Source organism: Poecile atricapillus, chromosome 15 (assembly GCF_030490865.1).
Source record: "Poecile atricapillus isolate bPoeAtr1 chromosome 15, bPoeAtr1.hap1, whole genome shotgun sequence".
NCBI lineage: Eukaryota > Metazoa > Chordata > Aves > Passeriformes > Paridae > Poecile > Poecile atricapillus.
In genome coordinates this window covers 6,436,627-6,461,572 of record NC_081263.1, presented here as the reverse complement: position 1 = coordinate 6,461,572, position 24,946 = coordinate 6,436,627, and the positions used below count along the sequence as shown (strand labels likewise).

Below are 24,946 nucleotides of genomic sequence, written 5' to 3'. Positions count from 1 at the left end.
TTTGTCTGTCTTAAATATGAGAGTAGCTATTATGAATAGGCCAATTCCAGATATTTCAAACAGAAGAATTTCTTTAATGTTTCATGGTCCGGTGTATATGATTTTTTGGAAATCTGTTTGATGACAGTTCTGGTTCTTTTCATTATTGTGATCATCCCTACAGTGGCGCAGTACTGCCAGTCCAGAGATCATACATCAATGCCAGAGAAGGGTTGAGATTCTGATGAACAAAGCAAAACAAATCAAATAAAAAAAAAGCAAAAACCAACAAAAAGAGAGATGTTAATTGATAGCCAGCAAAGTGCTTACGTACCGTGAACCAGGAATTGATTCCTTACATGTATCCACAGGGCAATGAGGATGGTTTGGTTTGGTGTTCTAGGATTTGCGTGAAATCACAGCGCGATCGCCATTCTACAACACAAAAAAAAAAAAAAAAAAAGAAAAGGAAAAAAAAAAAAAAGAGCATTCAGGTATTGGGAATTTTTCCAAAGAAGCAGTTATAAACAGCTGGGCACATGCAGCCCTCTGTGCACTTAGAGAACAACTCTTTGAATGTCTTTGGGGTGATGCTCTGCAGCACTGCTCCATGGCCAGAGCCGGCTGTCACCCCACGGGGCTGCTCCTCACGTTTGCTCCCATCCGGAGCTCGCTTCCTTCTCCAAACACTTCAGTGGGGAAAAACCCCCCCGAGGGACCCCGGCGTGGGAGCATCCCACATCCCATATCCTGTATCACTCCCAGCCGTGGGGCAGGCAGAGCTGGGGACGATCTTGTTGACCCCAACAAAAGGCAAGAGTGTGGTGTCATTTCGAGCCAAATCCTGCAGATATTTAGGGTATAATTCCCAATTTGGAGAAGTCAGTGGAAAGTTCCAGTGGCTACCATGGCCACTGGATCTGGCCTGGAAGCCCATGAGTGGCTTGATTGGAGTTGTTCCCTGTGTTCAGTTCCATAGGGCAGCTGGCCTGGGTGGGCTTGCTCCCACACTTAAGTGTTTGCAGGATCAGACTCCACGAGTTCACTTATTTTAGAACCCATTCCAAGTGCAAAAATACAAAAAAAAAAAAGGGAAAAAAAAGTATAAAATTTGAGGTGTTAAAAACACAATGTTCTTAACATGTAAATAGAGTCCAAATTGATTGTGACTGCAATTCAGTTAGTATTTAAAGGTAGAGAAATTGCACTTACTGGAAGAAAGAGAAGAAAAAAAAAAGTAGTTAGTTTAATTATCCTGTAAATTATTTAATTTTGGCAAGATGTATGTAATTTATATTTACAACACCTTATGTTAACTTTTTGCTATTTATTTAACTTTTTTATTTATTAATTTTATACTTATTTTAAACTGGACACTGCACCATAGAAATGAAGATAAAAGAAGCAAAAAAAAGTTAAAAATTAAAACTTTTGACCATAAATATGATATTCCAAAAAAAAAGAAAAAAAAGAAAAAAACCCTATCTACAACTCCTACTTGTAATTTTGATGCAACCAAGTTATTTTTTATATATTTTGTTATTTATTCTTTTAATGATGGGAATTTTTTTAAAGATATTTTATAACTGAGACATTTTGATAATTTTTTGGTTTGTTTTTTTGTGGGGGCAGGGGCACTGGGGGAAGAGAGACTTTTTCAGTTTTTCTTTTCTTTTTCATTCGTATTGTTTCAGGCACTGATAACAGGAAATAAAAATTCTGTATTTATTATTTATTTAATATTTAAGTCGGGAAAAAAATGAACTGTGCTCTTGTTGTATATTTATTTTGTCGTTTGTGTGTTGGTTATGTGATGACTGAGTACTTGTTTATGTGAAGGAATACTGTTAATATTTAAATAATAAAGAGTCACATTGAAAGTTATAGCAGGCTACATGTTATTCTGTGAAAACGAATACTGTGATCTACTTTCCTCAGGAAATGTATTTTGCAGACAGAACTTCCTTATGTACTGGCAGGGTTATTTCATAATAAAACCCAGTTCTGTTTGTGACTTTAGTTCCTATGGTCTTTCTTCGAGCTGCTGCCAATGTGTCCCCACTGGGCTTTGTCCTTGTCCTGCACCATGGCTTGGGGGTGGTCAGCATGGCCCTGCTGACCTGAAGTTCTAGCCAGGGACTGCTCACCTCCCACCTGGCTCTTCCCACCTCCTGAGCTAGGAGATTTCAGGGGAATTTAGGTTTGGTATCTCTGAAGGCTTTGGAGAAGAAGGAGCTGCCACCATCCAGTCAAGCAGGTGCTTAAAATCCCACCAGTGCTGTGATGGGAATCAGAAGTCCCAGGAAGGCTGGAGGCAGAATTCCCCTGGGCAGGACTTTTCCCCTGCACCCCCAGTGCTCCACATCCCCACACCTCTACTGTGGAGACAGGCTGAGAGAGCTGGGGGTGTTCAGCCTGGAGAAGAGAAGAGGCTCTTGCAGTGTCTGAAGGACATCCAAGAGGTAGAGAGGGACTTGGGGCAAGGGCGTGGAGTGACAGGACAAGGGGGATTGGATTCACACTGACAGAGAGCAGGGCTGGGTGGGATATGGGGAAGGAATTCTTCCCTGTGAGGATGGTGAGGTGCTGGCACAGGGTGCCCAGAGCTGTGGCTGCCCCATCCCTGGAAGTGTTCAAGGCCAGGTTGGGCAGGGCTTGGAACAACCTGGGATAGCAGAAGCTGTCCCTGCCCGTGGCAGGGGGTTGGAATGAGATGGTCCTTAAATTCTTTTTCAGTCCAAACCATTCTAGGATTTCATGACCTTGTGGTTTTGTTCTCCCACAGGTGGTGTGTGAGCAGAGGTGATGCCTTCAGAAGCAGTACAGGAGATGCCAGCCCTGGGATTCAACAAAGAGATGGACACCTTTCCCTCCTGGATTTCCAAAAAAAACTTCAAAACCTGATTTTTGTCAACAAGATTTGCTCAGTTGCATCAACCCAACTGTGATGTTCACAGATTGCCCTCCTGGAAGAACAGAACCTTTTCTCTGGTAAGTGTTCATGTTTTGAAGCTGTGGCAACGAAGAGAATTTTTCACTGATCACTGTGTTGGAGACATAACTTCTAAAGTTGGCAAAATTCAGTTTTGCTCTGCTGTAGCAGAGGTGAAATAAGGTAAATCACGTTAAGGCCATTTGGAGCTGTGTAAATTGGATCAAATGGGAATTTCAGGCAGGTTCATCACCAATAAATTAAATTGTCTGATTAACTGAACTGAACTCCTCTGTCTGTCTCTGCACAGAAGCACAAGCACTGCTGGGTTACAGCAGAAGGAGGTGGCCCTACCAGGCACAAAAGTGAAGGGGCAGAGTAAAACACAGCCAAAAAGGCAAGAACTGTAGTCAGAAAAATGTAGAGAAAAGTTTGGGTAGAAGGAAGATCTCCTAAAGCCTTTCCTTGAGCATGTACATGGCCATGGGTGTTCACTGGAAGTTTTTTCTGTCTTCATTTTCTGCCTGCAAGATGTCCAGGTGCAGAACAACTGGCAGAAGCTTAGGACAGGCTTAGCACCCCTTAACCAGTGGTCCCTGAGAATAAAAACCCCCAGAAACGAGGACTGCTGGAGATGGAGCCCAGCTTGCCCAGGAGCCCCAAGAATAAAGTCGCTTTGAGGCTTTGCTGGACTTAACTTGGAGTTGAAGGGATTTTGTCCTTTTCTCACAGGAGGAAAAACAGTCGGACTCATGTTCACCTCACCAGCTGGCACGTTGTTTTCCTGAAGGGCACATAATTGTTTTATGGGGGTTTCGCTCGACTTTGCAGCTCTGAGCGGTTCCTTGTGCCAATATTTGATTATGATGATCGAGCTAATAGATGTGCTCGCCTGTCCTTCCTTAACGAATTGGCTGAGCTGGATAATAGAGCGCTCAGATTTGTGCTAAATTGCAGCTCGGGGAGCCATCACTGGGAGATGTTATCTTCTCGGAACTGGCATCCTTTATCGCAGGGAAGGGAATTGAATTGGTTTAAGGCGGTGCACTGTCAGTTTATAGGTGTGCTTAGGAGAGCTCTTAAGCCTCTTCCAACAGGGTGTAGGGTGAGAGCAGAATGTCAGAGTGGGCCTTTGGCATCAAGGATGCCAGGGGAAAGATACTTGTCAGCATACGGTTGTCTCTAAACACATCGATAAACCATTGACTAACGAGAGTCATTTGGCCTCACTGATGCCGCTGTTAATTGTTAAAAGCTGCTAATGACCCATTCCTCCAGTGGTACCTTCCACTTGTCAGCATTGACCTAATCTCTCCCAGAGAGGTGTTCCAGCCACGGCTTTCAGCTGTAAGCAGAAAGAGGAGGGGATCTTTCCCAGCTTCGTGCATTTTTCTGGTTTTTGTTCCCCTTGTCCCACAGCTCCTCTAAGTGGAGGCTCCAACCACTCACCCTGCTCCCACAACCAAGGGGTCCTGAGAAACGCACAGCTGGGTGGTCAGGAAGGGCTTGCCTTGTTCCCATCAGGCTACTGGAGAGAGAAAGCAACTTTGCTCTTCAGAGATGTCATTTAGCACCAAATTCACCCACCTTGGGCCGCAGAAAGACAATGCAGAGGCTGGGGAGCAATGGGATGGGCTGGAGATGACACTGCAGCCAATAGAGCAGCCAATAGAGCTGGAAATTGCTCCAACAGCTTGGTTGGATTCAAAGGCTCTGACCTTGTTAGCACACTCAATTCTCCTACACTTTTATGAGGAGGTATATCCTGAAATGACCTCCTGCTTTGTACAGAAGGGCTGGTGGGATGGAGGCTTTGGAAAGCATGAGGATGATGCATTCCTCAGACAAATAGCTCTTGTTATTCCAGCTGCCTCCATCCACATCTCTCAGTGGGATGAATAAACCAGCAACTGTTGTGAAAACGGTAGTATCTGTTTTAAAGACATTTTCAACCCTATCAACAAGGAAGCATAAGAACCTCTAAAGCCTGCCTTCAAATCTATGACTGCACTGCTCTTTTGTTTAAATGACAGGGACTATCTGTGATGACCCAAAGAAACATGAGCCATGAAGAAATAGCACAAGGACATCTCTGCCTGGGCTTCCCCAGAAGGACCTGAACATGCTGAGATGCCCTCGCAGCATCCTGCCCACCGCAGGTTAACACCAGCACACCCTCATTGAAACCAGGATAGCCAGAACTTTTCCTTGCCTCTTCCTTACTCACGAGTCCCAGACTCCACCTTCACTGAGCACAAGGCAATGGTTGAATGGTTTGGACTCAAACAGGGGATAACCTGGCCTTAGCACTGCAAGGAAGTGGGTTTTGATAAGCCAAGTCCAAGATCAAGCTCCTCGGGTTTTGCCATTTGTTAGAGGACTCCTTCTCTGGCTCCAACATTTAATAATCCGGTCTAACCATGCTGAGGCTGTTTAGCAATTAAATAACATAAATCCAGAAGCTAGATTAATAAACAGTCTGGTCTGTCTAGAGCAGTCTACAGGGTGGAGAGATAAAACTATAAAATATTTATGACCAGCTTGGGGATGAAGTCATTAATTTAATAACTACCCATTGCTTTGCTTCTTACAGTTGTTAGGAGTCTGAAGGTTGCAGAAGATTAGGTGGGAAACTTACTGCTTCCCTGCTGAGTGGAGCCTTTCCCATGAAAGCCAGAGCCCAGCTCCCATCTGTCACCCCATTACGCTAGGAGCTGGTGAATATATTACTGTGCCGCTTCCCAAAATAAAACAAAACAAAATTTCTGCTGGCCACATGGCAACCCTCCACGGGATTTACTGAGAACACTGCCCTTTGTGCACAAGGCCACTTCCAACAGCTGTAGAGATGAAGGCAGGAGGATCTTTGACCACGTTCATGGCGTGGCTCTGACGGCGAGCGCGGCCCTGGCAGCACCGCCAGTGCAGGTGCCTTTGGGGACCACAGCTTTGGCTGTCTCTTGTCCTGAGAGGTCGGGAGCACAGTCTGAGCCTCCCTCATCAAGGATTTCTCAGTGGGTCTTCACGTTTTCAGGAGAGGGAACAAGGGTATTAGTTGGGTCCCTGCTGTGATTTGATATTGGGGAGCATCCAGGACTTAGATCCACGCATCCGCTTTGCAGTGATTATGGCTGCAGCCCCCTGATGAGTGTGCTCCCCTGCTGACAGCTACAATTTGCAGCGATGCTGTAGCAAAAGTCATGGGGGGAGAGAGAAGCGAGGGAGGGTGGCTGTGTGCCCTTGGCATGTTTTGTCTTCGGTTTCACCCAGGGAGAGCAAAGAGGTGCCAGCAGAGGGAGTGGGGTTAGAGCAGGAGCAGTGTGTGGCGTGGGACATCACTGCTGGTGAGGGGCTGAAACACTGCCAATCCTCCCCTGACTGCACTGACAGCAAAGGTAATCAAATTCCCTAAATAATTGAATCGAATCTTTAGCCTGTTTTGTAAAATAAATAAACTAAAAATGGGCACAGCCTGTGAACACCAATCACAGCATGGATGAACACAGGGGTGCAGCCACCCAGCCCTGCCTGGCCTGTGGCTGCTGGGAGTCACGGGTGTGACCCTTGGGAGGGATCAGCTCTTACTGAGAGCCCACCCTTGTTTCTGAGAAGGGCAGGGGAAACAGCTCAGGGAGTACTGAAGGGTTCTGGGGGCTCCCGTTGTGACAGAGCTCAGCCACCAGCCCTGGAAGAGCCCTGTTGTCCATGGGCATCCCTGATCCTCCTCCAGTCTTAACGAGCTGCAGAGCCACAGGACTGATCCCAGGCAAAGCAGGAGTGAGTGGGAATCCTAAGTGAGTGCCTTGAGGAAGTAAGAAAGGTCAACAGGAGAGATGGTGGCCAGGGATGGAGAAAAGCATCTGTGCTGTCCATGCAAGAAAGGAAAACAGCAGCTGTGAAATAATGCTGTGGCTTCTGAGGCTCCCACAAAGGAGATTCTTGCATGAGGTTTGTGGGTAGCTCAGAACAGACAAGTCCAAACCTGGGTGTCCAGGTACTAGAGATAAGAAGCTGTGGATGGATGGATCAATTGCAATATCTTGACCAAGACTTTGTACCACAAACAGAGTGAGATTTTAGGGGTTCTTTTAGCAGGGTAGGGAGGAGAAGGAAAGAGAGAGAGAAAATTCTTGTGAATCACAACAACACAACTGCAAGATATTTCTATTGTCACCCCAAAAATAACAGAAAGGTTTCTGCAGAACATTTACCTCAATTTTTCTCTCACAGCAGACTAATTTGAAACTGTCAGCAGAAGCATCTTTGTCCTGACCATGCTGTACTGCAGTACACATCCAGCACAGGCAGTCCAGCATCGTGTCATCACATTACCCTTTCATTTCTCTTATCAATGCTGCCATTCAGTTCCACTCCTTATTCCCAGCCCTTATCACAACCAGCCAAAAAAAGTGCAGAACATCAGTCAGGAGGGGAAAAAATAAAAAAGAACAGGTGAAATTCTTATTTTGTCAGCTAAAATAGTTTCTAGATGAGCTCTGCCCACAAAGAAGCTGAAACTTGGTGATTTATTTGCCAAATTTTACATTTGTTCCCTCTCCCCCATCTCTCCTCTCAGCTCTGAGCTCAAAGTGGAGTCCTGACATTGCAAAGTGTTAATAGAATTAGTCTTCTGCTATAAACTGTTCACTGGGGCTTGTTAGCTCAATTGTTGATGCTAAATTCTTATCAGCAGAGCCACTTAAAAGAGCATTAATCAAGAAAGGCTGAACTCCCTGCCTGGGTCACAGAAATTTAATTAAACCCCAAGTAAAACTGGAAAATCATTTTGAAAAGAGAAGAGATGAATGCAAAATGTTTTTCATCATTTGACTTTCCATCTCTGCAGTTCAAACCCTCAGCTGTGATTTCAAAGGGTGTTTTGCCACAGCAAAGGCTGAGGGAAACACAGAAAATACTTTCCTCGGTGCCTCTTTTAATACAAGGTGCTGGTGCTCATCCAGGGTAAATGAAATATGGAAACCCACTGATGAAGGCCTGTTAAGGACCTGCACCCACAAATGCAAAGGAACAGAATGAAAGTCCAAGTAACACAGTGATCTCCTTGAGTAAGGTTTTGTTGTGTTTAAGGTTGCGTTGTGGTTATTAATTTATGGATTTGCATCTATTTTCCATTTGTTCTGCAGAAAGTCTCATGCAACAAACCATTCATTTGGCAGACACAGAGAAATATCAGTATTGGTACGACCTCGTGTGGGATATTGTGTGTAGTTTTGGGATATCTGTTTGGAAAAAGAAAAGATTAATTTATCCTTGAACAGGTGCGGAGAAGGACTGGCAGAGTGATTAGCAGAACTGAGATCCTATCTTAGGAGAGGAGATTAAAAGAGCTTGGCTTGTTTAGCCTAGAAAAACAAAGGTTAAGAGGGGATATGATTACTTTTCATAAATACATTCAGGGTGGGAGGAAGGGGAATGATTTATGTTAGAAGATAATATGCGTGAGAGATCAAATAAGGCACATCTTGGCCAGGAATATATTTCTACTGGAAATTTGAAGATGTTTTCCTGTTGCTGGAGGAGGGAGGTTTTGGAAGGGCCTTCTGAGCAGGATGGATGAGCCCCCGTGGTCTTTGAGGGGACAAATGTGGCTGGCTCAGCCTGACCAGTGAGTCTGCAGGTGGGACACGTTGGACTGCCAAATGCAAAGGAGGGAAGTGTGATATGGCTGCCATCTGATGGCACTTTTATTATTTATAAATCCATAAAACCCAGCGATTTTATTTAATCCATGAATCACTTGAAAGATGCGGGAATGGTTTTCTTCCTCCGTCAATATGAAAAGCTTGATTTCTGAGATTTTTATTTGGGAGATGCCTCCTAAATCACGGCAGATGGGCCACAGCAAGGCAGCAGAGAGGCAGGACAGACAGCTGGGCTCGCTGGTGCTCCTGGCAGTACCAAGAAAAGATGAAACACCTCTCTGCTCCATGTCCCCACTGTCAGGGATGTCTGGTGACACCTTCTCCCACACTCAGCCAGGCTGCAGCATCTCCTTGGCTGCCTTCCTTTGATGACACACTTAAGTGAGATGAATCCAGGGCTTCAGGAGTCCTTTTTCCATGTGGCACTGGTTATGTGCGGTGCAATCCAGTGGAAATCAAGACATATGTTCTTCCTCTTGCTTCAGCAATTACTCACAGAGCCCTGAGATGAAGTGAAGCAAGAGGACACACACACACACACACACACACACACACACACACACACACACACATATTTATATAAATACAGAAATCCTTTGCATGGGCAGGAGGATCTCAAGCGACTTGCTGCCAGGGTGTTAATATCAATTCTAGTGTAAATGCATATGTCTGCATGTATTTGCATATATGCATGTGTGTGCATATGCATATATAGCATATTTGCATATGAAAGTGGTATAGAGCCAAACTGACCACAGAAAAGGCAACACAGCATATTTTACAAAATGAAAAAAATGGTGAAAATATACCCCCAAGACTTAATGCTCCCCCAGCTCTTAATTTATGTGAGTCCTCCTGTCACTCACTAATTACCCCGTTGACTTAACCAACCATCTGTATCGCCAGGCTGCAGGTCAGCTCAGTCTGCTGGGCTCTGGTTTGGGGGATAAAATGCATTTCTGCTGTTTGATCTTCCAAATAAATGAAATCATCTCGTTTTAACTCAGCGTCACTAAGTGTTCAGAAGTTAACTCATGCTGACCGTTGTTCTGAAAATATTTATCAAAGAAATTGGTTTTAAAAAATGAAGGTGGAAACTGTAAAACACGGGGAAATAAAGACAAGGAAAATCTTGGCTTCAGCTTGGCCTTGTGAAAATTGCTCGCTCTCAGCAATTATCTCAGCTAACGAAGGATGGAGACTGATTCTCCCTGGTAAGACTGTGGTTGCTGAGAATAGGGACTTGTGCCTGTGAGGGACCCTGCCCTGCCCCAGCCCAGGAGAAGATGCTGAGGTGCCACCTCCGCACCCCGCAGCAATGCCTGTACTGCTGGGGACACCTTGTGGTGCACGGCTGGGACAGAAATGCTGTGATTTAAGTGCCACCAGGCCCTGCTTTCCCAATTCTGCACCGATTTTCCCACTCCCAGGGGTGCTGGGGCTCTCCAAGTGGGGTGTTTGTAGACAGGAGAGAGTCAGTGATCTATTGCTGACTAACTCCTGGCTCCGAAAGCCCCGAGGAGCTGTGAGGAGGAAGGGAAGGACTTTGTAAAGAGCAGGGAAAGAAGAAACACAGTGAATCAGCAGCTGGAGACCCGAGGAATGATGAAACACCCAACTCTGTTCCTTTTTTCTAAATGTGGGGATTTTTGCAATATTATTGGGCAATTTTTGGTATCCTCCAGAGCTCGAGCCCCGTGCTCTGACACCCATGGAGGTGCTTTCAGCCACAGCTACATTCTCAAAGAAAAGAGAGAAGAAGCTGGGGACGAGCCCAGGGAGCAGTGGCAGTGTGGCTGCCTGGGCACAGCGTGGCACAAGGGATTTGCAGCAGAGAAGAGAAGAGAAGAGAAGGAGTCAGAGGTGCAGAAAACAACCTGTCCCTTGGGGATGACCGTGTCCTTTCAGCTGCTCCCTCCCCATGTGCTCCTGACATGTCTGGGGTGAAGGCAATGAGGTGGGGACCTGCAGTGGGTAAATATCCTCCCTGTGTGCTTCTCCTGGCTAATCCCTTAATTCTCTGGCAGGAAACAGAAGCAAACCTCACTGATCTTGGCAGTTTAAGGCTGCTGGGAGTCATGAATACACCCGGGAGGGGAGAGGGTATTTGGGAATCCCTAAAGCACTCCTCAAGTTCTTACTGGGCTTCCTGAGGACTCGTTGCTGCCAGAAAGAGGCACAAGCAGTGCTCTCCTCTGCCCCTGTGAGCTCTCTGCTGACAGTACAGCTGCTTCAGCAACAACTGCATTTAGTTTGTTTTTTTTTTAACCCAGCTTTTGCTTTAACAATTTTTGCACAAAAAAAACCCCCACAAAACCAAGCCACCAAAAAACTGAAACCCAACTGCTATTTTTCAAGTGATTCCAGCAGCAAAGGGAGCAGATGCTGAATGGAATCACACGTGCAAGGAGTTTGTGTGTCCTGCGTTTGCAGTTTCCAGTGTGTTGCCATTATCCCTGAGCATTCTCCGAGTGAAAGATGAGGAGAGTGCAATCACCACGGCCTGTTTCGGTTGAATCAGCAAGGAGGAGTTTCAGAGCTGGCTCTCCACAAATAATCCCATTCTCCCAGGCAGCTGTCTTCTGCAAAATGAAAGTGCAGACATCTACAGTATTACCCTGTGCCTGTTTGCAGAGTCTGCTGTTATCACGTTAATGAAGGGAGCTGAGATAATCACCTTAAAGCATAAATAAATCTCAGATGCTGATTCACTTTCTCCTATTGGAGTCTCATTTACCAGGGTAATTCTTATTTTTTTTCTGCTGCAGGCTTGTTGTGTCTGCCAAGACAGCTTTTTTTTTTTCACAATTCATCTCCAGAGAACTTGAATTAAGAGGCCTCTTGTTTTGTTTCAGTTATTCTTTCTCATTTTGCAGTCAAGGCCAGTCCAGACAATTTTATTTTATCTGCAGCATCAACCAATGCTGGGTGGCTCACCTACACGTGAAAACATACACACAATTTTAGAGGATAATTTCTTTCAGTCTTAGACAGGTGACAGGAGACACATTTTCCCCAGGCCACTGAAGGAGCCCACATGGGTGTGTAAAATTAAAACTCGTGGCCCAATGCTCAGTTACAGGACAGAGATCCCTCATGACGAGAATGACAAGTCAGATATTGTGAAGTTACACAACATTCAGTGTTTTCTTCAAGCCCCAGCCCCTGGAATCAGGTGAATCTGCATCTCACTTATTTATCCCTCAGTAAATTCACATCTGGCATTTAAGCTTGCAGAAAAAACCAGAACCATAATCTGAGCATGTGACTAAGCTTGGATATTCATTGGCTCAAAATGAAAACTATCAACCACTTTCCACTACAATTTTTTTTAAAATGATTATTATTTTTTTCCCCGAGATCCCACTATTTCTTCCCCAGTTCCCATGACTTTTCCCAAGCCTGGCTAATGATAACAGAACATCTGCTGCTGGCCAGGCTCCACACGGGAGCTTCGGCTGCTGTGTCTGAGCCAGCAGCTCACTGGCATGGCCCTGATGCCACCGGAGCTGAGACACGGCGCTGCCACAGCACCATAGCACTGGCACAACTGGGACAACTGGGACAACTGGGACAACTGGGCCACGAGCTGGAGGAGCAGGTATGGACAACTGGGCCATGAGCTGGAGGAGCAGGTGTGGAGAGGAAGCCTCGTGCTGGGAACAAGAACTTTGGGAAAGGCCGGGAATGGAGGAAAGTATCCGCGCTGGGATGGGGAGATGTTCCCAGGAGCTGCGCCATGGGAAAAACCAGAGTCACAGCCTGCGCCTGGTCCTGGTACGTGACTCTGAGTGTGCACAGCAAGGTTTTGGTGGCGGGGAGGCTTCTGGGAGAAGCTGCTGGAAGTTTTCCCCGGATCTGATGGAGCCAATTCCGGCTCCATCCCCGGGACTCCCCTCAGAGAATCAGCCGTGGTACAGTCGAGCCCCCCGCGCCGGCTCTGCGTGGTACGGCCCGGACTGCGCCCCCCTCCGGGCAGCAGTGGTGCGCTCCCTTCCCCCCCCGCCCGCGGCGGTGGAGCGCTCCGCGCATGCGCAGTGCCGCCGCCGCCGCTCAGCTGGGCAGTGTTTACAGCCCGAGCGCGCCGGCCTGGGCTGAGCCGAGCCGAGCCGAGCCGAGCCGAGCCGAGCCGAGCCGAGCCGAGCCGAGCCGAGCCGAGCCGAGCCGAGCGAAACCGAACCGAACCGAAAGAGGCCGAACCTAACGGAGCCGAGCCGAACGGAGCCGATCCATCCGTTGAGGTACCGCTTTTGTCTGAAATCACGGAATAAGCTCCCCTCGCCTGCTGCCAGGGCAGGACTGTCCTGGAAGGGTGCTGGGGGTGAGCAGCCGCATTCCTGTGCCCTGAGCACGGCTTTGAGCCCTGCCGCGAGCGCTGTTGCTGTGCCCGGGCACGAACCGCTCCAGTCCCACTTGTGTTGCAGGCGTCGGGCTGCGCGCTTGGTTTGTGTTCTGGTTTGTTTTTCTCCAAGGAGAAGATGGCAACGAGAGGATGTTTCAACACGCAAAGCCACCTCTGATGTCTCTGGTTTGGGCAGCGGTCCGAATTTCTGCCTGTGGATTTTGTCCCTGCTCAGATTTGGGGGAAATCTCTGTTTTGCCTTAGGAGGGAGGAAAATGCGCCCGGGGCTGGCTGCGGAGGGAAGAGTGTGTTGTTTTGAAAAGTTTGATAAAAATAAGCTCTGCTTGGTTCCCATTTCCCACCAAGTTAAGCAAAGGTGTGGGGTCACATGAAGAGAGGGGTTTGAATGTCAGAGTTTTAAGTTTTACCTATAAAACATGCATTTTACTGTGAGTAAGTGAATGCCCAGTGCAAGTGATGATTTCAGAAGTGACTGACACCTGTCACAGCACGGATGTTCCTCCATCCCATTATGAAAATGTCTCAGCTAGCTGTGTTTGTTGTTGTTTTCCATGCTGTAGAAAATGGAAGAGCACTTGTTGTCCATGGAGCTGAGCAAAAACCAGGTCAGACCAGTTGTCCCAGTGGGGCTTGCGTACATCAGCAGGAATTTGTTGGGGATCCAAAGTGGAGCACTGTTAAAGACACAATTCCTATTCGTGCTTTAAATCTAAAAATGTAGATTTTTAATTTTTTTTTTTTTTTTTAAATAGCAAAAGGAGTGAAATAATGAAGGAAGCCCGAAAACAAAAATATATAAAAGAAAGTCAAGGGAATCAAAGATCTTTGGTGAAGAGAGTATTTTAATCTGGAATGTTAAAAAACCAAAGATATAACCAACTGTGTTGGTTGTTTGTGTGTAAGAGCAGAGGGAAAAAATAATTGGTAGATTAACCCACCTGAACCTTCAACCTGATGTGTTCCCACTGTGAAATAATTAAACACAATCATATTTTCTAGAGAAAATGAAGGAGTAACTGTAGAAAGGGGAGTGGTGGCAGTTTATTTCAACTGTTATTAATGGTCTTGAGCTGGATTGATGTGTTTGAAACATGAACGGATTAAGAACTGGCTCGAGTTCCCTGCCTAAGTATATCCTGTTTTGTGTGCCTCTCCAGGTAATCAGAACAGTGTGTTATTTGAACAACTGTGAAATCTCCTTGGAGTCCTGTAGCTTTGCTTTGTTTCCTCAGAAAATGAAAGTGTATAATTTGCTCTGACTGAATGTAACAAATAAACCCCAACAATTTCGCTGTAGGCAGATCTTCTGATCCCAGGGAAGAACTCCAAAGCTGCTGCTTCGTGGTTATTACTGTGAGCAGGGAAGGGCATTGTAAATAAACATGTCTTAAAAAATCATATTGTGCTTTCTGAAAAGGATATTTTTTTCCTTAAGATACGAGAAGGGGAGAAGAAACCAGGTTAATTTTGAGTGGTTTTGTTCCCCTATACGTTTTCCTTTAAAACCTGTAGGCTGCAGTGGGAATTCTCTCTGGAGCTGCTGTCTGTCACTAAGTGCTTTACTAATGGTGGTGGCTCAGGCTCTGGAGATGAGCTGTGTGAAAGTGCATTTGCTGAAGTGCATTTGCCAAGGTTGACAGGTCAGAGTTTTGTTGGGTGTTCTGAACCTCTGTGCAGTCAACGTCCTGATGCACGTTCAAAGGAAGTGCAATTTGAGATTTTTCTGGATTTTCTGCCTGTGTCTTAGTCTCTTCAGGTGCCTCTGGTGCTGTTAGAGGTAGAAAGTTTGTGTGTGACAGGAGCTCTGACAGACAGCCCAAACTTGCCCTGTTGTTTGGGCTTGCAGTGAAAAATGACCCCTAAGCGCAGGAGCTGGAATAATCCTTTATATAAAAGGGTTCTGTGGAAAAGCTGATGTGCTGGTAAAATGGTGGGAGGGTTTGAAGACAGGCCTTGCACGCTGAAATTGCCTATTGTGACTTTTTTCCCCACTGGTATCAGGTACTGGATGCCAGATCTGCTGTATTTTGTTTTGTGTTGTTGCGGTGGGGGATGCGAGTGCTGGGGTGAGGTTTTTCTGGAGCTTATGGCCCTTGGAGTACATAAAGACCTCTCTCAAAGTACTATCCCATGTGCAGCAGCATAATTTAGTGTTGGAGTGAATGTTCTGTACCTCACCTTGTTTTGGTGGTATTTCACTTTCAGTGTTTACAGGAGGCTGCTGAAGATGGGAGGCGCGGTGAGTGCGGGAGAAGATAACGATGAATTAATTGATAACCTGAAGGAGGCCCAGTACATCAGGACAGAGCTGGTGGAGCAGGCATTCCGAGCCATTGATCGTGCAGATTACTACCTTGAAGAGTTCAAAGACAATGCCTACAAGGACTTGGCATGGAAGCATGGAAACATTCATCTCTCAGCACCGTGCATTTACTCAGAGGTGATGGAAGCTTTGGACCTGCAACCAGGGCTGTCGTTTCTGAACCTTGGCAGTGGCACTGGTTATCTGAGTTCCATGGTTGGACTCATCCTGGGTAAATACCTCTTCAGTCACATTAACTGTTTGTGCTAGAGCTTTAAAAACAGGTTTTGAAATCAGGGATGAGGCATTCCTCCACTAATGAAGCTAAAAAGGTAGCTGGGAAAGTAAAGAATGCATTAATCCAACTCGGCAATTTATCAGGATTCTCACAACCTTCTCTGGAACTGGATGGGATCCAGATTTCTGTGGTGGATCAGATCAGGCAGCAGTGTAGTTCCAGAGGTGGCTGTAGTGGATTCCTGCAGGTCTGGACACAAACCTGGGTTTGTTTCCCCTTAAGCAAAACTGGAGGTCAGGATCAGGAGTACAGAGTGGGACTGAGCAAGTCCACAAAAGCTGTGACTGTACCTGGTTTGTGTTCACAGTCCTGTCTGGGCTGAGACATGTTTGAGATCCACTTTTGACTCTTAATTCCCATTGCACAAATGGGAGTATGCTCTACAAAACACTTCAGTGCAGCAGAACTGATGTTGTGACCACATCAACAGTGGCACAAAGCAAATCATCCAAGTATAATTGGGCAATTTAAATTCCCCTGCAGTGTTTCAGTCAGAGTTGTGCTGCCAGGATAGATAGCAAGTGGCTGTAGGGTACTTACTTAAATTTTGGGGGAATGTCCAGAATTTTAACTTCTGGGATGTTTATTCTCAGAGTAAAGTCTCATTTCCCATTTGTGATTTCCTCCTAGGTTTGCTGACATTACTTAGAATACATATTGGTATATGTAACTCCAGGGCTTTTATATTCTTTTTCCAAAAGTTACCCTGTCAGTTCTGAATAAAAAGCATGACTGCTGAACAACTTCTGTATTCTCCAGTTTGTTTTTGCTGTTAATTGAGGTACAGTGTATAATGACTGTTCCTGATTAATTGCAGAGATTTTTAGCATATCAGCAAGGGGGTATAAAAATAGTATGGATATGCTAAAACATGCAGGCCATTGGGATTTTTTTCCAGGTGGTCACTGTCACAGCAGTGGCATCAGTGTTTCCCTCCTATAGTGAAGTTTCCTGCATAGTTAAGAACAAATGATCCAGAATCAATTGTGCAGAGAGGCTCTTTTGTTGCCAGAAATTGCAGGTACAGGGTTGCACATCCCATTGTAGCAGTGAGAGAGCTGACCCTACCCAAACACCGACCCTGACACACATGGAACAATCTGCTGGAGGAAGGAACCCAAAGTGCATTAATCCTGCTGGGTTTTGTGTTGTTGCTGTTGCCATTCCCTGCTGTTCTGCACTTGCAGGTCCTTTTGGGGTTAACCACGGTGTGGAGCTTCACTCTGACGTGATCGAGTACGCCAAGCAGAAATTGGACTTTTTCATTAAAACAAGCGACAGCTTTGACAAGTAAGAGCGCAAAATGCCTGTTGGGATTAATTTTGTGCTTTTGGCTTTACTCAGGTCAGTTCTTGCTCCCATGTGGTCCCTCTGGATTCAGGGTAATCTGAGGATTCAGGCTCCTTAGGCTTGCTGAGCTGCAATGTGTGACCTTCGAAGCCTGTGTGTGTTGTGGGGGAGTTTCAGAAATGTTTGCCATGTTTTTAATAGCAGTGCTGATGTTGCAGGGCTTAGAGGGAGCTGAGGAAGTCTGTTTATTTTTAAATGCACTTGCAGTAACAGCTTAAAACTTGTAATTGACAATACTTGGTTGTGCTTGTGATCTGTGAGAGCCTGCATGGTGATGAGATTATGAACTGGTTTTTGTGGTGGCCTAATATGTTTTATCTGAGAAGAAGGAAAAATGGCATTTTAAAATATGAAGGTAGTTTTATGATGATTAAGTTGGTACTAAAACTGCCTGGGATTTGATTTATGTTCTTCCTTAGACCCTCCATTCTGCTGCTGTCACAAGTAATAACTTCCCAGCTAGATAACCATTGCCAATAGTAACCTCAGCAATAAAAGTTGTGCCTGTCACATTTTTGGATCTGTTTCACAGTTTGTTCAAATGGAGAAGCAAAGCATTTGTGAATACCTGCTATCCTCCTCTCCTGGGAGGAAGAAAATTAAAATCATGACATGCAGGATTTTAGGCTACTCAGCCTTTGGCTGTTCCTGCTGCCCTGGGAAGCTGCTGAGGAGGGGGTTGTATTTCCTGCATGTTGGCAGAAGACTGAAAGTTTGTGGCATGGATGGTGCTCAACAGGGTTTTTTTTAGTCACGTTGCTATTGTTTGAGGAGATGTTTTAAGGAAGGCTTTCTTCAGACAAATATAGCTATGGAGCAAAAGCGAGCTGAATTCAGAAATCAACATGCCTGGAAAATTGGCTTTGTTGAGTGATGTCTGCTGGGTTGTGCTCCTGGAACAGCATGTGCAGGAACTGTTCTCTGGCTGCTCTGAATGTCCAGCACTCTTTGCAAACCCAGAAAGCTCCAGGAAGCGTTTAGGAATAAATAGGTGCTATGTTGAGCTGCCACTCATGATACCAGTGAAAGAATGAATGTGTTGAACAACTTTTACCAAAATCAGCCTTTAAATATAGGGCTTAAACCTTAGGGAGTTTTGGAGCTTGTAAAAAAACCAGAGGCATCAGGGAAACACTCATTTTTCTTTTGAACTGAGTCAGAAATACTGTAGACAAAAAGTCTTTTTTATGAAGGGTGAATTCACAGTTCTTTTGATGCTGATGGCAAAACTTCCATTGGCTTCAGCACAGCTTACATCTGTAGCATCAGGTGCTAATTCCCCACATCTGAAAATCAGTTGAAAGCCTTTGAAAATATAAAATAAACCCAGGTGCAGTTCTTAAAATACTTTGACATTTGGAAGCGCAGGTCTAATATTTGTATTTGCATATTACAGCTGAGTCAGCGTCAGGTGACTAAAAATAGCTTGTTCTAAAGAGTTACATGCAGCTCAAGTATGAAATTATACATCCATATCCTTTGGAGATTTTAATCCATGAATTCTGACCTCATTGTGCTGTGATTTGGAGACTTCTAACTGTGGTCTAACTGTTACAATAATGTCTAGAATAGGTGGGCTTTGGAGGGGAAATCCTGTAAAACTGTGGGGTTTTTCCAGGTGTTTTCCACAGTTCAATTTTTCCAGAATTGTGAAAGTCATTTATTCAATAAATTGCCATATTCTTTTCTAATGCAAGTCTTTTACATTTTCAGGTTTGAATTTTGTGAGCCATCCTTTGTCATTGGCAATTGTTTAGAGATTTCTCCAGACTGCACTCAGTATGACCGTGTTTACTGTGGTGCTGGAGTCCAGAAGGAGCACGAGGACTACATGAAGAACCTGTTGAAAGTTGGAGGAATTCTTGTCATGCCTCTAGAAGAGAAGGTTGAGCACCTTTTTTAATATTTCAGTTATTCTTAATTCTGATCTTGGTTTAGTCAGTAGCCGTTCCTTAATCTTCCCCTTGTAGGAGGCTGAAGAAAGAATTAATTGCACTGTTTTTGACTTTGATTGAAAACTGATATTTAAGAAATTTGTAGTTCTGCAGTCTTCTGTATATTGCAATCTGTTGTTAATTGCAATTTTGCTTCCACACTGCAGAAAATGTGAACAAAGCTTTGTTTACTTATATAATTTAGTGTTGTGCCTAATGGCAAAACACAACTTTTTGCACCCTGACTGGCTCTTGAAGGAAGCATGCAGGATGTCTCCATTTACAAGTGTCAGTGGATTCATTTTAGTTAAAAGTGGGTTACATGCCTGACCTTTTACCTCTGTCAGGGAACGTGAGAGGAGCAGGGTGCAGGGTTTCTTCCCAGTAAGAGGCAGTGGGCTGGGGTAGGAGATTTGATCTGGAGACCTTTCCAGGAGTGAGTGTTCGTGGTGACTCAGGAGTTTTCAGAGGTCAGACACAGCTGCTCTGGTCCAGCCTGGAGGAAGATCTGGGGAAGAAGAGTGACCCAAATTACCAGTGCCCATGCTCTACTGCACTAGATGAAGTTACCTGGGGCTAATCCTGCAAGAAGTTCCCTTTTTTATTTTTTTTTTTTAAAAAATGTTGTTTCTCCTTATCACCTTTTACTATTGCAGCTTCCAGTACTTCAACTTGTTGAGGCAGAAAAGTCATTTGTTCATTTTTTTGTTCAAAAATCTCATTGTAGTTCCCACAATGGACAATAATCTCCTTGTTTTGCTTCAGTTGACCAAGATAACTCGGACTGGTCCTTCTGCCTGGGAGACAAAGAAGATTCTTGCTGTTTCTTTTGCACCTTTGATTCAGCCAAACCATGCAGATTCAGGAAAATCAAGGCTCGTTCACTTGCGTGAGTACAGACATTCCTGAGCATGGAAGAGTTCCTTCTGCTGCTTGCCTGGGAGCTGTAACATCCCTGGCAATCCTTTCAAGGAAAATTACTCCAAGTCCTTCCTTTTTTTGAGCAGTTGTCTGTCCTGTGCAGACATTGGAGTTGAATGAAGTAGATTCTAAATCACAGACTCACAGAATGGCCTGGGTTGGAAGGGGCCTTAAAGATCATCTAATTCCAATGTCCCTGCTGTGGACAGGGACAGCTTCCACTGGGCCATCATTCTAAGCACAAATGATTTCTTGTGAACTTGTACCTGAACTTTGCAGGGTGTTTTATCCTTGTTTTCGCACATTCTGTTCCAGTCCTAACTGACTGAATCCTGTCATGGTTCTCAGGCACTGTGCCACAAGGAGGGGAAAATACACAAGCAGGACCTGTGAACAAAGGTTGTATCTACTCAAAGACATTCAGCCCCAGCAATCCAGAATTATCCTGGACCTGGAATGCTTGAGGGATACAAGTTGTGCAGTTGGTTAGCTGGTTGAAATGCAGGTCGTATCAGTGGCCCCAATCTTTAGATTAAGACTTCAATGTCAAGAGGCCTCTTAAGAATACATGAAGACAGAGGTACTTTCATAAAGAGATTAGTCAGGCTTTGGTCTTAACTTGGAAAGGTGTCTGCATGACAGAGAGGAGCTCAGGAAACAGTCCACAGCATGCTAGAAAGTCCAATAAGTACATGTTTCAGCACGTTCTCTCTTTGTAGTGAGACCTGCACATAAATTATATGTAGTTATTTTCTGCTTCTTTCATTCAGGTCCTAGGGAAGCTCACTTGTTGGCAGAGGACAGGGACTTTTTGTATCAGTTTTAGTTCATTTTAGTTCATGGATCTGTGTGCATCTGTACATTTTTATTTTTATTTTTTTTAACATTTTTAAAAACTTTTGCTGCATTTCTAGGCTGGCAGCAAATGAGTGCAAAAGACAGAATAGTCTTCCAGGCCATTAATGTGGGAGGCATTTTAATACAGTAACTTAGTGTAATGTTTCTATAATTACTTCTACAAAATGGTTTCCAGCCTGTCTTCACCCACTAAGTCTGAAACAGTTTTTGAAGAGCATAAATAGTACTTGTGTTTTATAAGTGCAGAACTTGGCAAAGCTGAAGGAACAGTACAATAGAAAAATGATTTTATGGAAGAATTAAACAGACTTCAGGTCTAGTTACCTACCACAGGAAAATACCTTGTTCTGAGCCATTAAACAGTCACAGCTCCCACCACTAAGTCTGCATTCATACAGTCTTTAAGATGTGCATCTTAGAATAATTGACAACTTGAAATCAAGGCAGGAAATTTTTTAATGAGAGAAACGCACAATTAAATTTTGTTTGGAAAGTTGCAACACAATTTATCCAAGTTGACAGGAGCTGAATAGAGCTGTTTGTGTAATCCCAGCAGGGAATTCAAATGGCCTGATTTAATCTGAGCAAACAGAACTTTTCCTGGGAGTACTTCTCGGGGAGTTTCTCCATCTCTGCTGACGGGTTTCGTTTGCTTGCAGCCCCCGTGGCCGTTCGCAGCCTGCAGGACCTGGCTCGCATCGCCATCCGAGGCACCATCAAGAAAATCATCCATCAGGAGGCGATGAGCAGAGCTGGGAACGGGCTGAAGAGCCCCCCCAGGTTCAAACGGAGGCGGGTGCGGCGCCGGCGCATGGAAACCATCGTGTTCCTGGACAAGGAGGTGTTCGCCAGCCGCATCTCCAACCCCTCGGACGACAACAACAACAGCGAGGACATGGAGGAGGAGAGGCCCGAGGAGGAGGAAACCAAACCCTCTGAACTAAAGCCAGACCCTCCTGTAAACTTTTTGAGAGAAAAGGTCTTGAGCCTGCCTTTGCCCGATCCCTTGAAGTATTACTTGCTTTATTACAGGGAAAAGTAGTTTTCCTTCTTCTAGAAAGTGGAAAGTAGGCAGAGAATAAAGTATTCCTTAGGGCTTGACAAACATGTCCCACTTGCTTGCCTGCAAATGTGACACCCGAGGCAGTAGGCTGGCTGGGGAATGTGGCTGCTGTAAACTTTGACATTATAGCTTTTTTGAGTTCCTTCTTTCTTCTCAGTTGTGTGCTATAGTTTTATCCTACAGCAGGGATTCCTTAGGAAGCAAGTTGGTGAAGTGCTCAGCTGCTTATGGAAGGGAGGATTTAATTCCCTCAAAACTAACTGCAGGAGATACTCCTAAAAATCTCATGGCTGCTCTACTGAATATCAGTTGGGAAAAACTCCTAAGCAGTTCCCCAAAGACCTTTCCTGTCTGTGCTCTCTCCCACTAAACCTGCTATGTATGTGCCATGGTGTGTGTTTAACGGAGGATGAAGATTATTAGTTAAAACCTGACCTGGCAAATCACATTTCTTCCAGTAATCCGAAAAGCACAACTTTTACAGAAAGGAAAGAATTTTTGGCATTACCCTTGTGGCATCCAGGTTTTGAATGAGAAGGAAAGCATCAGCTCCCCTTTGGTTGGTCTGTTTTGCCTGTAAATTATATATAATTTTTCAGTAAAAAGTGTTTATAAAAATATTGGTTTTTTTAGTGGAAAACACCTGTTCCAGAGAAGGAGTTTTTGTGGTTTTTTTTTAAAGCGATGGAGGCAAGTGAGGAATTGCAAAGCTTGACAGGATGCAAGGGTAGTCAGGGTTGGGACTGTTGTGTTTACAGAGTAATTCTGAGAAGGGAAGAGGGTAGAGAAGAGCTGCAGAGCAGCGAGTTTGCGCAGCTGAAGGCAGTATCTGCGGGTTTTGCTGTCGTTTGAGGTAACCCAGATCATGTGGGCTGAGCAGAGTGAGGTGCAGAGCACCAGTCTGAGCAGTAAATCAGTCAGAGTTTTGTGGAGGGTCTGCAGAACCTGAGAGCAGTCCAGAGATGCAGTGTTCAGGTGTTCTGTGTGTGTGCCCCTGCTGTGGCAGGTGGCCAGAATACAACTTGTTCACAAGTGTTCCACAGTGCTGTGAGGCTGCTCAGCTCAGTAGGTGATTTTATTCCTGCAGCAATGAAGTAGAAATTTTAAGAGGTTCATATGGAAGGACTTGGCACTCTGCAGTTCTGTGGATGTGAGCTGAAATTTTTATTCCCACATCTCTCTGTCATGGTGATGGAAGGAGATGCCATGGAATCATAGGATCACAGAATGGTTTGGGTTGGAAAGGACCTTAAGGACCATCTTGTTCCAATCCCCTGCCCTGTACAGGGGCACCTTCCACTAGGCCAGGTTGCTCCCAGCCCCATCCAGCCTGGCCTTAAGCACTTCCAGGAATGGGGAGTCCACAATGTATGTGGATGATAAAATACTGTGTTTAGAAGAGGTTTACTTGGTTCAGCCTGTTTGGTAAATGTACCTAAAACCTAAAAATGGTAAAGGCTGGAAAGAAACCCTGGAGTTTGTGTTGATGTGAAATAGTCCTAAAGCTGGGGGGCATGAAAAGCTCTCTCAGCAGGTAATGAGGCTGTTTTAAGGTATTGCCCCATCAGAAACTCTTAAGTTGGTATCACTTGGATATTTTTCAGTTTTTTTAATGTGTGCTGTCTCTTCATTTTCTGAGGAGGAACAAGTGAAGACTGTATTGCCAAATGGTCCTGAGTTGCACAACTTGCTTCATGAAAAATAGTTTCAAAGTTCTGTGTGGCTTTGAAAATAAATGAATAACTTGTATGTCTAAGGCTGAGATGGAGAACTTTTCCTTGCTTAACAGGATTTTTGTGTCTCTTTGGGAATATTGTCTGATAATCTGTATCATGTGGCTGCCAGCATGTAACACAGTCACAGGCTGGGTTTTGCCTCTGGTTTCCTGTCTCCACTTCTGGTCTCAATGGTAGCCCAGGTTATCTTGCTGCCTTGGATTTTGATTTCTTTATTTGCAGTGTGGCAGTTGTGTGGCCACTGAGCTGATGGTTTCCTCTAAAAGTGCATGTCCCCATCGTTGGATTCTGGCAAGTCCCATGAATTTCTTTCTACAAATGCAAGTCCTGAATGTGGTGGTAAATAGAGGGTTAATGGAATCTGTGTGTAATTATTCTCAGTGCTTCCCTACAGGCTGTGGCCTCTTATTTGTTGGAAAATTCTGCTTGATGAGTGTCATGCCAGGTATGTGCCTTTCTGCATTGTGGCACAATTTCCACACCCCTCCGTAGTCCAGGGTGCCTCCTGCTTTTGGCTACCAGGTCATCCTTCAGTTTAATCACAACACTTCTAAAGAAGTTGCTTTAAAAATGACATTACACTTCAGGTTCCTGTTAGTAAGCCTTGCAGAGATTCTGTTAAAGCTGACCAGTTGAGGGAGGATTATCTTTCATTTATCCCTTGTTTGGTTTTTATCCCCATCCCAGCCCCAGCTGTAAAAGGTATTTTATCAGATTTTTCACCAGATTTGCCTTTTTTATTACATTTGCTAGATTTTTGTAGCTTTCTATAAGATGCATAAATACTGCTATTTTTTTCCTGGATAAGGTTGAATAAATAAATGAATAAATATATATATATATATACAGGAAATTTATGTTCTAGGTTGTCAGATTGTCCCCTTATCAAAAAAAAAACTCCACAGATCTAAACAGATAGTAGAAATTTTATGTATAACTCTGAAATAGTATTGCTTATGGCCTGTAAATAAAGGGCAATTGTAAATACATTTTCCCTGTGCACAAGCACTTGCACTGTTGTTTTGTAGCCATTTCTAATAGAGGGATTGAGGCAGAGCGGGGTTTGTATGGATCTGTGAGCTGTCCAGGAATTGTACCTGCTTTGTTTCCTTTTGTGTTCTCAGCAGTTGTCATTTTTTTTTTGTATGTGACTCCTTTTAGGTTTTGATCCTGCAGCAAATTTGCAAAAAGAACTGAACTTCAAGCTGCTTTAGTCATGAGTGTGTAAGCTGAAAAAAACCTGTGTAAAAACGAGTTCAGTTGGCCTGAGGCATGCGGAAGTGTTATGCAATTTAAACTTCATTAATAAGTGTTTCTGTATCAATAAATTCAGTAAAGACTTTTTAGCCTTTTTAACGTGGCTTTGCATCATGTTGTGATTAGAATACTTTGTAGGGAAGTGCTTATATACATAATTGAAGGTCAAGACACAAAAACAGCAGAAAAATGCTTAACAATATGGTGCAGGTGTGTAGTTTTAGATGAAGTCCTCAGAATGTGATCTCTGAAACCTGCCCTGATGATGAGTTCCAAACCTTGCAGTAATG

At 44.6% G+C, this 24,946-nt stretch overlaps 1 protein-coding gene across 1 annotated transcript; it reads left to right on the top strand.

Annotated features, from left to right (window-relative positions):
- Positions 1 to 12,631: 12,631 nt before the first annotated feature.
- On the top strand, positions 12,632 to 24,755 carry PCMTD2 (protein-L-isoaspartate (D-aspartate) O-methyltransferase domain containing 2). The gene is made up of 6 exons (XM_058850761.1): positions 12,632 to 12,815; positions 15,143 to 15,471; positions 16,725 to 16,827; positions 18,601 to 18,772; positions 19,587 to 19,710; positions 21,260 to 24,755. The coding sequence occupies exons 2-6, from the start codon at positions 15,165 to 15,167 to the stop codon at positions 21,640 to 21,642; spliced, it is 1,089 nt and encodes a 362-aa protein (XP_058706744.1). The 5' UTR covers positions 12,632 to 12,815; positions 15,143 to 15,164; the 3' UTR covers positions 21,643 to 24,755.
- The last annotated feature ends 191 nt before the right edge of the window (positions 24,756 to 24,946 follow it).

Bases quoted from the DNA above. Each gene is read 5' to 3' on its own strand.
- PCMTD2 (XM_058850761.1), top strand. From the start codon at position 15,165: ATGGGAGGCGCGGTGAGTGCGGGAGAAGATAACGATGAATTAATTGAT. The intron at 15,472-16,724 runs GTAAATACCTCT...CTGCACTTGCAG, and splicing joins CATGGTTGGACTCATCCTGG to GTCCTTTTGGGGTTAACCAC. The intron at 16,828-18,600 runs GTAAGAGCGCAA...TTACATTTTCAG, and splicing joins ACAAGCGACAGCTTTGACAA to GTTTGAATTTTGTGAGCCAT.